At 41.1% G+C, this 12,757-nt stretch overlaps 1 protein-coding gene across 1 annotated transcript in view; it reads right to left on the bottom strand.

Annotated features, from left to right (window-relative positions):
• gria4a (glutamate receptor, ionotropic, AMPA 4a) overlaps positions 1 to 11,313 on the bottom strand; it is a 122,980-nt gene extending 111,667 nt beyond the window's left edge. Inside the window, exons 1-2 of the mRNA XM_042486326.1 lie at positions 11,220 to 11,313; positions 7,156 to 7,314 (exon numbers count right to left, since the gene is read on the bottom strand). Of these exons, the coding sequence (XP_042342260.1) occupies positions 7,156 to 7,314; positions 11,220 to 11,313 (253 nt within the window). The remainder of the gene's footprint in view (positions 1 to 7,155; positions 7,315 to 11,219) is intronic.
• Positions 11,314 to 12,757: the final 1,444 nt, after the last annotated feature.

Here is a 12,757-nt window from a genome sequence, read left to right as displayed (position 1 = left end):
TATGCAGTTTTCAATGTGTCCATGGCTACAGCCCTTCATGCATAACCATAGATCCAGCTTTACCTGTTTTACTCCTGTTTGCAGATATTACTGGTGCCAACGAAACCTAAACAACATTGGAATAAAAACCAGTATCTTAAAATACAGTTAACAAACACCATATCCGATCTCCTCTGCAGTGTTGACCACTTGGTTATTGTGAAGGAGGAGATCACATTTTTGTATAAATTACACTGTTTGGAGGGCACAAGTTTGACTGGAAGAGAAGCCATGACTTGGTTAAAAAACAACCAATGTTCAGGCCACTATCAAAGCAGGAAAAACAGCAATATCTCAATAAAAATAATAAAAAAACCCAAAAACTTTTAATGCCCCAAAAAAGCCACAGGAAAAACAGCGAGGACTTGTTGAATAACAAGTTTTGTTTGTTGGTCTCAAACAGTGGTATGCAGTGACCAGCTTAGCAGGCGTCTTGCCCGGTTGACACTATCCTCCATGCCCTCCACCTCCTGATGGCAAAGTGAGCTCATGTATCATTATATCACTTTAAAACAATATGATGCTTACAAAGCATAAAAATATAAAACATTTGTGTTTGCAGAAACGTACAACACCGACATTTTCATTGAGCGACTGAGCTGCTAATTCAGAAGCCTTATCATCTGTCGATCTTTAAATTAATTAACTTTGTCCAAAACTCCTAACAACAGAGGGACAAAACAAGAATGGCACCTCAAGGAGATTTTGACTCCAACAGGTTGAATGAGTTAGGCTGCAAAGATAATCAGGTGCAGCCTGCATGTAAATGCAATTTGTGGCAGTCAATAATACATAAACAGTATTGATTTGTAAACGATTCACTAAAAGCACAATCTATATTCATTCTAAATGACAAATGCAGTTATGCATCACCACAATAACTAACCACCGAAACCGTACAGTAGAGACAGAACAGAATAGAATAGAATAGAATACCATTTTTCGGAGTTTTTCGACATAAAACTGATTAAAATAGAAACACATTTACAGCCGTGGCAGCACATCATTGTGCATCTCTGCTCTGGCGCCACAAACCAGGCATAACCACCTCTTTGTTACAAATCCTTTCCTCTCCATTTCTTTCCCCTCTGTCCCTAATTCACCTTATCACTTTCTGTCTATCTTCATCAGTCTGTCTCAGCAGCTTTTTTCACGGCACACACACACACACACACACACACACACACACACACACACAAACACAAACACACACACACACACAGTCACATTCACATGTGCCTATGCAGTTCAGTGGCACACAGGTTTGCATACATGGCTTCAATATGGACAGAAATGTCACACACGCACTCTCACTCTCTCTCTCTCTCTCTCACACACACACACACACACACACACACACACACACACACACACACTCCAGCCTCTGGTCATGCTAATCCATGTGCATTATTTTCTATAAGCCGGTGAATAGAGACGCATTGGTAAACCCAGTGGAATAGTGTGAGACACAGATGTAAACACAGCAAGGAAAAAGTCAGACATAAACACACAACTACACAGATGTAAGCATCTATATACTATAAAGAGACTGACACATGGGTATGCATGTGCACACAGGAAATGACAAAGAAAGATTGACAGCAGAGGAGGATATATGAGTGTGTGACCCTGGGACAAGAAAATGGGTTGTATTCCTCGGTGAATATGGAAAACGACGGGGACCGGGGATTTTTATGATCCGTTCACGCTTCCTGAATACTAGAATAGGGAGGAACTAGCCAAGGTCAGAGGCAGAATTCCCCATTCTAATTCGGAGCGTTGCTCACCACCCGGAGCAAGAGTCAGGGATTAATTTAGAGATCCATTCACCACGCCTGTGGAGAGACGGCAAAACATGACGAAGAATAGAGACGCGGAGGAAAAGAGCAAGAATCTGAGGAGATGAGGAGACAACGGGGAGAGTAGCAGAGAGGTGAATGAGAGAGAAGGAATAAGTGAGAAGAAGAGCGGGCCAGAAAGGGAGACAGAAGGAAGGACAGAGAGAAAGAGAGAGGTCATGCTTGTTATGTGTAGCCTGCAGAGTGAGAGCAGACGGTTCACATATAAGAGCTTCATTTTTCAAACACTCCTCCTCTTATGGCCCAACGCCTGCATGAGTACTTGTGTGTGTGCGTGTGTGTGTGTGTGTGTGTGTGTGCGTGTGTCTGTGTGTGTGTGTATGTGTGTGTATTGAAACAGAAAATAATTGTATTGCACAATTACTTGACAGAATTAAAATTTTGACACAAATTGCTATGTTTCAGCAGCTGAATATTATGTTTCCACCAGGGTTCCCACACATTTTCATAGATAAAATTTCAGAACTTTTTTGTGACTTTTCAAGGACCCATATTAAAAAAAACATATTCATGCCCAGTTGCCCGGACTTTTTTCAAACATTTCAAATTCAAACTCTATTCTCTGTGTGTCTGTACACCAATGAAATATAAAGGTATATTATAGGTAGATGGAGACAAGCTCTAGGATGGGAATTGGGAAGAAACAGTTAAGAGAGAACAGCAAAAGAGTTGGTAGCTGAGCAGAAATATATAATAAAGGGGATTTTAAAGTTAAACACGGAGGAGAGAAAAATATATATTGAAAGGATCAAGCTCATGTTCTTCTACTGTATACTTTTCTTAATCTCACCAAGTCCCATGAAAACAAAACTGTCTGACTCTCCTGTTCAAAGCTCTGAGCCCTGAGCCCATTTGTTTTAACTGAAGACATAAATCTTTGAAACTGGGATATAAATATATAGTTTCATTTTCAAATAGGCTACTAAATTTCCCTCAACAGCTGGGCACTGTAGCTTTTAGCAAACTTTACTCAAACAGGAATAAATTATGAATTTGTTGGGGACTATTTTCAGCCATGGATGAATACACATTTAGTGTATCAGTGAGTACAGCAACTATTCACAGCTCCAGGACGGTATATGTGGGACTGACTCAAAATTAACTAAAATTGCTATGTCCATGGCAGTAAAGGGACATCAGCCAGTTTAAAAGCATGACTTGTTGATGTGTTTATGAACGAATTTCAATAAAATTAAGTACAGATATCAATAGTGTCCAGAGAATGATTCCCACTGGCTTTGGTGACTTTTCCTCTGGACCCACTAATAGGTTTACACTTTTGGTTGAAAGTGAAAAGTTCCTTTAATTATTGGATGGAGTGGCACATATGATATAGACATTCATGTAATCCCTAAGGATTCATTTATTTTGGCGATGTGTAAGCAATATATAAGTGATTTGTTTTCAGAGACGTTGTCTTGTGGATATAATGATAGTTTCAAAAGTTATTTTTTATAGAAGATACCAACTTTTTATTTAGCCAGACTGAAAAAAATCATATTTCCACATGATTTGACAGTAGCCGCACCATTCACCATCATTTGGATATTAATAATATATTAATAATCCTGATGTCTTGCGCATCATTTAACATACATTTGCCCAGAATTTAGCCAGACCCATTTTGCTATCTGTGGAAATTCCAGGATATCTACTAGGATTTACAATAACGTTCTTTGGGTTTATGTTTGGCAACAAAGCATGAACTGTATTTGAACTGAACCACTGGTGGGTCATTGGGATTTAAGTAGAAATAGTAGATTTTGTGAAAAGAAAGAGCAAGGTTTCTGGTGGCCACAGTGACATATCTCAGTCAGTTGGGTTTCAGCGCTTACATGCATATTTAAAACACCTGCTGGGTTGTTTTGCATGTTCAGAGCCAGTATTCTCCCTTCAGCACACCCCTTTACTCATCACTAATGAAATTCATACCCCTCTCTTTAGATTATACTAAAGCCACCTGATGAGTATTCAATGTGTGCCTTCCCACTCCCTCTAAAAGGTGAACAGAAATAGATGCAGCATGTGATGATATTGAGGGTGGGAGGTAGTAGATGGACTATTAATTTTCCAATCGTTGTAGGTTGCATAAACAGGTCTGTTCATTCATGTGGGGCTACGGGGGGCAGGAGACAAACAAACAAAGTTGGAAATTGCGTTTTGATTTATGATATGTGACTTGCATTTGGCTGCAGTTAAATCCTACAATAATACCTTCCAGGGATATAAAATGTCAAAATGTATTTCACTCATGCGTAATGCAACACGGATCAATTGCAAGATGATATTTAAGATTTTTCAGACTTTGAAGCAGTCCTTTGAGAAGCATTTATTTGCCATTTTCAGGAGCACGGTGTGACAATAGAGCCGCTTGTGTCAGCTTTCATTTACAACCTGGAGATATTTCAAGAATCTTGTTAAACACAATGATATAACATCACAAGGAGAAGTGCTGCATTGTTGTATTATACTGTATTGAATTTGTTCGCCCTGCCTAGTTAACAGCCCCAGTGGCGGATTTGTTAAAGTTTAATGAGATAAGGAGGTGAAACATTACAGCACAATCACTTGAAAATTTCCCTAAAATAAGATGGATGCGACTGTGTAAATGAGGGGGTATGATATGATACCCTTGAGGGGAATTCAGCTTGCGAGGACAGTGCAAAACACTGTGCTCTGAACACCTTCACATTTAATAGCAATGGAAACAGACTTTCATATTATGCTTTTCTCTTTAATCAACATCGGCACTGCACACTTTTGTGTTGTGTCAAAGAGAAAATGACTTCACTAAATATATGAATATGTTCAAAGTAACAACAGAAGCTTTGTCCCTTCTCATGCATTGACATGAAAACATCTTACCAGGAGGCAGATGAGCAAGAGAAGTACACAAAAGGGATCCTTTAGAGATTTGTTCTCATCTCAAAAGGGCAAATACTCACAACCACAGACAGAGACACACCTAACAACATTAAAGGCATTTAGATCAGTGTGGCACAAACCAGTGTCACTCCGCAGATGTCAGAAAACAAACAAGCAGACTTATTCAGTCATGCAAATGCATGCAGCGAGCCACAGCAAAGCTCTATCGCTGTCAGGAAGAAGAAGCAAGCAATTCCACCAAGTAAAGACATCTCACAGTCCTGGCAAACAATAACAGTGATTATGTCAATAGCCTTCTTCTTTGTGATGACAAAATATTATCAGATCATCTTCAGTAAATTGCAATGCTTGAGCAAGTAGTACTCCAAGGGGCCAGTTAAACTGAAGGGATTGGGTTAAACGTCTTCTACCAGCAAACTATGTGTTTGTATGGGGAAGAAACAATCACAATCATTGTGCATAAATACACTCTATGGAGAGAAGAGCAGGGAAACTGAGAAGGCAAAAGCATGGGATAAAAGCCAAACTGGTGAGCATCCAATAAGCAATTTCAACTAAAAAGTGTTTTTACAAAAAATGTTCCAGCATGTCATCTTTGGTTAATCTTATTCTTTAACTTGGTTCTGACCAAAAACAGACATCTGAACTTTGTATAAAATACCAAAAACATGGTCAAACAAAGGTGTTTAATGGCAACACTGGCTTTATGGTCATCACATGAAAGTTCTAGTGTACAGGATTTAGGGGGGTATGGGATATTATATAATATGTATGTAAGTATAATAAGTATGTTTATTTGTTTGTTTCCTTCTTTAATGTATATTCACATGGAAATGAGAATTATTGTGTTTTCGTAACCTCAGAATAAGCCTTTTATATCTACAAAGGAAGCAGGTCCATGTCCATAGAGTCCACCAAGTTGCACCGCCTTGTTTCTACAGTAGCCCAGAATGGCCAAACAAAACACTGTCCACGTCAGAGCAACGCTGATTTGTAATGTAAAACAACTTTATTCAGTGTTTTTCCTGGTTAAATCACCTGATCCTCTGTGTTTTTTTGGCTTCTTGCAGAAACCTCCTGAACGGCTGGATCTTAAGTTATCATGGTAAAAGATGTGAGCAGACATTAACAGGTGCTACACTAGCAGCCTGTCTGCAATGAGCCAAACAGCGCTGGAGAAACACTGATATGTAAAGTAAAACTACTTTATTTAGTGTTTTTGGGTTTTTTTATCAACTGGTTTGTTTGTGGATAATTTGGTTCTTGGTAAAAACGTCCTGAATGATGAACACTGAAGGAATCCGACCAGGAGTTCATTCTTGGTACATGGGTGAAGTTTCAGCTGACCACTCACTGACAGATGCCACTAAATCTTACATTCTGCTCCTTTAAAGGGCCAGAACCAGAGAATCCTTCTCATGTGCCTTTGAACATGAACACTGTGATCAATTTATATGGGTTTTTCTGGGTTGACATATGAATCTGTTTGTTTTAAATTAAAAAAAAGGTATTTAACAGAAATTGAATCTTTATACATATTTCATTATGATAACATTTTTAATATTCAAGACGCACACATGAGAATTTGTAGCATTGGAGCAGTTCTGAACTGTTGGCAACTGCTGGCTGACTTCATAGGCCTGTTAAGTCTAACACTGACAAACATCGCAAACTTCCAGGTCGAGGCGAAGTGTGAGGGATTAGATCTCGACTCTCAGAGCACAGAAAGGGATGGTGAAAGATTAGCTGCCACCCCTCAAAAGATCATAGAAGACACGGGTACCAACTGTTCCCCTCTGTTCTGAATGCAGAGGACCCATTTTCACCCTTGTCTGCAACTGTTCCCAGACTAACTATACAGTTGTAATAAGATGTAATTATGATGGGCAATATTACCTTTTTGCACATGGGATGGATAGTGCTAAGTGAGAATAGATGTGAACGACATATAGAAAAGCAAAAGTATGATTACAAGAATGGTATTGGCCATAGCTGCTGGCTACATTGACCACTGACATTGCCTCAAAGTTACTTGCAGAAAAAACGTTTGTATTAAGAACCATTCAAATGTGCTTCATGGTGTTTAAAATCAACATTTCAAAATGGCAATTTGTTCAGCTACTGTTGCAGTAAAGCCACGTTTCAAACCACATCTACCAAAGACCACTCAATTGAGTGCATGAGAAAGACAATGAAGTTGTGGTCGGATCCTTTGAACAACTCAATTTCTTAATTGAACCAGTATCTATCCAACAGTACAGTGAAACTGAACTAAAAACACAGTAAGAAATAAAGGAATTCAAAGAGAAATAGAGAAAAAGGTTTTCTTTCAGCCTCATTTTCAATCACACATTCACTTTTAAACACTTACATGCATTGGTGACGGCGAAGCTGTTGGCAGTCTCTATATTGTCGACGTGTGGGACCAGGTTAAAGGGAGCTTCTGTAGCATTAGGGCTGGTGTTGTGAAGGAAGATAGCTAGACGAAAAGCTGTATACTCCTGATCAGTATTCCTAATGAACAACCCACCTAGAGAGAGACAAAGAGAGGGGGCAAAGAGGAGGAGTATGGAGTAGAAAGGAAGTGATTCATTGTAGGGCGGAGAGGGGTCGGATTGTGAGAAAGGGAGAGACGGGAGGAAGGAGAGTTATGTGGAGAAAGAAAGATAGATAAGGAGGGAGGATGGGGAAAACAGAAGAGGGGACAGAAAGGAGAAAGCCAAGATCTTCATTAGCTTTGTTACAAAAGGTAATTTGTCTTTCGACACATCCTCACTCTCACACACGTACATAAACATGAATACAAACACACTTAGGGAAACCCACACTGCGTATTTCATTGATGGAATCAGAGAAAGACAGAGAGGGAGGGAGGAAAGAAGAAGAAAAGAGAGACGGCGAAGTCGACAGGAAGGCAGTCAAAGAGATAATGAGCTGGAGAGGGCATAAAGGAAAACTAGAGGAGGAAGGCCAGATCAGACAGTGTCAGCTAAATAAAGGAGGAGCACGGGCCGTGCAAAAAGAAAGGGAGCAGGAGATGAGTGCTAAGCGTCAGTTGGCCTTTAAATGTGAGAGCATCCCTCAATATGGCCCTTCTGACAAAATGAGAATTAGAGGGGAGAGAAGAGATGCTAAATGAAGCTGACAGTATGTTGTAAAGAAAAAAATAGAGCCAGAGTTAAGAGGGGGAAGAACAGTGGAAATACAGTATGCAGGAAAGAGAGCTGTAGTACACATGGTAAAGATAGGCAGATCCCCTCCTCTGTTTGAACGTAGAGATGTTGCAATAGATATTTTTTCCCGTTTTCTATACCGATTCTGATGCCTGAACCAGTCTATCGACAAATACCAAGTACTGATGCAATCCTTTAAGCAGCAAAATCCCAACTTTTAAACAGTCCGGTCATCCAGAACAAATAATGTGACGATTTTGTTGGTTGTCTTTTTCTCTCTTTGTAGAATCTTTCGCCTTGTTGTAATGCAGTTTCAAATATTTCAAACTGCTGCAGTGTCCACTGTTTATTCTCCTTTCCTTTAATGAACTTGCCACGCTCCTTCGCCAGTTCAATGCTTTATAAATTTGCTGGTGTTGAAATCAGCAACACTTGTGCCACCCCTCAAAACTATAGCATTGCATAATGTTCATGCTGTCTTTTAACTGTTGGAAGTTTGTTATGTAAAATCAACAAAGAAATCAATTCTTATTTGTCGTTTTAAAGCAGTAGTTGCCAGTGGCTGCCCTCGGCAACTTGATGTGTAGGCGAATGTTTTAGAGTGGCAAAGAAGAGCTGAAGAGTTTCCCAGGAAACTGTTGTGAAACTGCTTAAAAGTTTATAATAAATTATGTGGTGTCAGATCGATGGATAGACTTTTGTATACTCACCGATACCAATCCAGAATTTTAGGCAGTATCTGAGGCATTTCCATTATGGGTATCAGAACAAATCTAAAAACCTCTACTAATTTAGGAGTCATATAAACAACTCAAACCTTTTCCATCATTTGAGACTGGGGACTGATACTGTGAAATAAAACCAATAACTGTTGAAATTAACTAAAAATGTATCAAACCTAATCTAGCTACATATACTTGCCATTGGAAAAACAGAGGGAAAAATTTAAAAAAAAAACCTGCAAAGTCAAAATGTAACTAAATCCACATCTATTAAAAGTGCTATAGGTCCATAAGGCCAGTAAGAGAAGATAGAATGACCATAACAGAGCCATAATCAATATATTGACAAAACAGTCACAGAAAAAGCAAAAAGCCTGAGTTGCTGTTTTGGGAAAATTTAAAGATGACATTGAAGTTGCATAACTAATTTAAACTTGGGGAAAGAGTGATAAACTGTTATATTATTGTTTCTGTGAACAAGGGTCGTCTTTTGTATCCAATATTTTCATCGCCTGAATAGAGCTTGCTGTTTTGTTGTATGTGTGTAGATATCACTGTTATACATGTCTCTGAGATGCTCATCCTATACATTAGTTCTACATTGCTTCACATGGTAGCCTAAACTGAATTGAAATAAACTGATGTGACTTAAGTTTAACTGAATCAGAATCAACTGAACTGGATTACACTGGTAGACTGTGTAGCCCTGACATCGCACTGAGAGAGAGAGAGAGAGAGAGAGAGGGAGAGAGAGAGAGGAAGGGAGGGAGGAAAGATGACAAGGGAGGAGTCAGGAGGGAGAGCATACTAAAGGAAGCAATCGTCACTTCATATATTACTTGTGTGTGTCTGTGTCTCATTCATGCTAAACGTTTATACTGTCTCCCCTTTTTGTTGTCTGTTTCTTATTATGCTCCTTAGTAGATCAGTAAGCAAGACACTAAACACAAACACGCACACACAGAGACAAGACATCTTAGCACTGACAGTATAATTCATTGGATTTAATCTATATGAAACTCCCCTGTTACTGATAACACATCTGGTGTGAATTGTCGAAGGCAAAACAAACAAAACAAAGCCCCGTGTTTTGGGGCAGAAATCCACCTTAGAGCACACACACATTAATACACATGCACTTCAGCTACATGGAGTATAGATGTGTCCCAAAATGACACGCTATTGCACCAGTCTCTCAAGGAAATTTCACAAATATTCACATCTTGATCAGTCTCTGTCTCCCCTACACACAAAAATAAACTGTCAGTGCTTCCACTGACATTACACTTGTGTGCAATGCAGAGATATGCAAATGACTCCGCAAGTGAAGTGCTGGAGAGCTGGGTGAATGATCATGAATGTACATTTGAGTGTTTGAGAAGAACGATCAGTGGGAGAGAAAGAAGGAGTGCATGTGTTGTGTGTCTGTACTATCACACAGGCTTAAACAGTATGTGTTCATGCATGCATGTTGACTGTGTGTGCACATGTATGCTTTCCTGTCAGAAGTATGCATCGCATGCTGTATTAATTCAGCTGTGCACAGCAAACAGAAAGTGTGCATTTTTTGAATACATGTGGGCACTGTACATGGGCACACTTGAAAACCTGTGCATGTGTGTGTGTGTGTGTGTGTGTGTGTGTGTGTGTGCGCGTATCAAGCAGAAAATATTTAGCATATTAGGTTTATTGGCAGCTGTAGGCAGACAGAGTCAAGGAGCTGAATCTCATTATAGGACCTCCCAGCTGCCCCCACAAGGAGTGATGCAGTGCATTCATTATCACACACATGCCTGTATGGATGGATGTGTGTGTGTGTGTGTGTGTGTGTGTGTGTGTGTGAGTGAGAGAGAGAGAGAGAGAGAGAGAGAGTGTGTGTAAGAGAGAGGGAGAGAGAAGAGGGGATGCATGTGTGGTCCGTTTGCACTGAGCAAACCAATCATGATCCAGATTAAGTAAACTTTCGGATCTGTAGGGCGGGTTGAAAGACAGGCTGCCTGCGCACTGACATGAGGGTAACTGGAAAAGGGCAGAGAGAGCGCGCGAGAGAGAGAGCGATAGAGAGAGAGAGAGAGAGAGAGAGCGATAGAGAGAGGGGGGGGGGGGGAGAGAGGGGGGGGGGAGAAAGAGAGAGAATGCTGCAGTGTCTAAACAGTGGAGAAGACTAGAAGGGAACAAAGCTTGCTGAAACATTCATGAGCCCAGAACGGGCTTTAAAATATACCCAAATACAGTAAACAGATAGATAGAGTGAAGTGTGCATTTATAAACCTGCAGTCACAGCAGAGAAACACAGTCCCCCTTAACCCCCAAAACACAAGAAAAAAAGATGCACCAGAAGGAAATGTATTTCTCTACTTGTATATTCTCTTCTTCCATCATTTCTGCGTAAACCGCTTGAGTTTTACGTTGAAATTGTGTTTTGGAGGGTGCCCCCCCCCCCCTCCTTTCCTCGTTGACTGTCGTCCGCTAAAATCCACTAATACTTAGTATGCCAGCTCTGAGTGCCCGTGCGTAAATTCAGCAATATTCCAACTCACCTATCTGCACCGAGCTGGGGAAAGCCCCCGTCGCCAGCCCCAAAAGGGCGGAATACACCCCGAGAAAGTGCCAAGACAAAATAATAATCCTCATTTTTCTTTCCTTCAATCCCTTCAGAAACTGTTGAGAGACATCGAGAAAGAGAGAGAGGGGGGAAAGATGCAAGAAAGGAGAAAAAGCGCCAGAAAAAAGGGGGGAAGAAGAAAGGTGAAAGAGAGAGAAAGAGAGAGAGGTTTGTCCCCCGTCTTGTCCAGCAGTATTCCTATTCCATGATGGGCTCGCTGGTTTCCTGCAGTGTCCGCTCAGGAGAGAGCTGTGCGTCCGGTGCACATGTACAGACGGGGAGAGAGAGAAAGAGTGGGGAAACTCGAATGATTGGCGAGCTGGGAGAACAGTCTGCATGGAGGGACTGGACATGCGCGTCTCTCTCTCTCTCTCTCTCTCTCTCTCTCTCTCTCTCACTCACTCACTGAGATGGTTTGTCTTCCTCCTCCTCCTCTCCATCTCCCACTTTTCCCTCCCCTGTCTGCCGTTTTTAATTTGCTATAGCACTGAATCTTATTGCTGTAGCCTATTGATAAGGCTTGCTCTGGGTTCATCTAAGGAAAAGCACTCACACACCAAAAAAAAAAAAAAAAAAAAATTGCGTACGTGTGTGCGTGCGTGCGTTTTGCGCGAACTACTTCGTGGTCGTGCCCCCTCCTCTGTGTACGCTTGACAGCATGTAGCCAAACAGAGCTCATATTTAAAATGAATGCTGCGCAAGAAATATAGAAAAGAAAGTGTTTCAAGTGAAAATGGCAAGTAAAGATTGCTGATTTGTTGTGCTTTTACTATTTCGATTGGTGCGGCAGACTAGTGAGAGTGAGTGAGAGTGAGAAAGCGACAGGGGGGCTCTGCCTGCGCCTAACTAATTGCATTACAAACCCAATCCATCCTGACGCATTGGTCCACGCGGGCAAACCAGACTCGGTGCGTCCCACCAAGGCCAGCCGGGGGGGGGGGCTCAGCCACGGGACGCTGATGGCCCCCCGGGGACCCGCTGAAATTACTGTGATTTTTTTAACGTCACGACCTCGTGAGCACAAACATCTGGACACGCGGAAAGGGGAGAAAAACCCCAGAAGAAAGACAGCGCGATCATTCAGCGACACAGTCTGATAAAAGCCAGAAATAATGAGGTATTTTGTGTAACCTAACATAAGAAAATAAAACGCTGGAAAATAATCATAGCCTGGAGTAGATTCTGTTAGAGTGCATTATGTTATAACCGTATCCCACTCGCACAGTCGTTTTATCTACCCTGCCGGTAGCAGGTCGGTAAAACTGACAGACGGTCTGGGATCGCGTAGTTACACGGTGGAGAGCACAGTTTCATTTTTCCAGATGGTAAAACGAAAGGGATGCTTCACGGCTTGTCCCAGTGAAAGATGCGGTCTGTCCATCTCCGAGGGGTTTTCCGGTCGGCTGCTGAGCCTACGAGTAAATCAAATAGCCTGGAAAAACGCAAGCTCTTACATTTTACAGTACACAGACA

This window comes from Plectropomus leopardus, chromosome 5 (genome assembly GCF_008729295.1).
Source record: "Plectropomus leopardus isolate mb chromosome 5, YSFRI_Pleo_2.0, whole genome shotgun sequence".
Lineage (NCBI taxonomy): Eukaryota > Metazoa > Chordata > Actinopteri > Perciformes > Serranidae > Plectropomus > Plectropomus leopardus.
The sequence above is the reverse complement of the archived record's forward strand: the minus strand, read 5'-3'. Positions and strand labels throughout refer to the sequence as shown.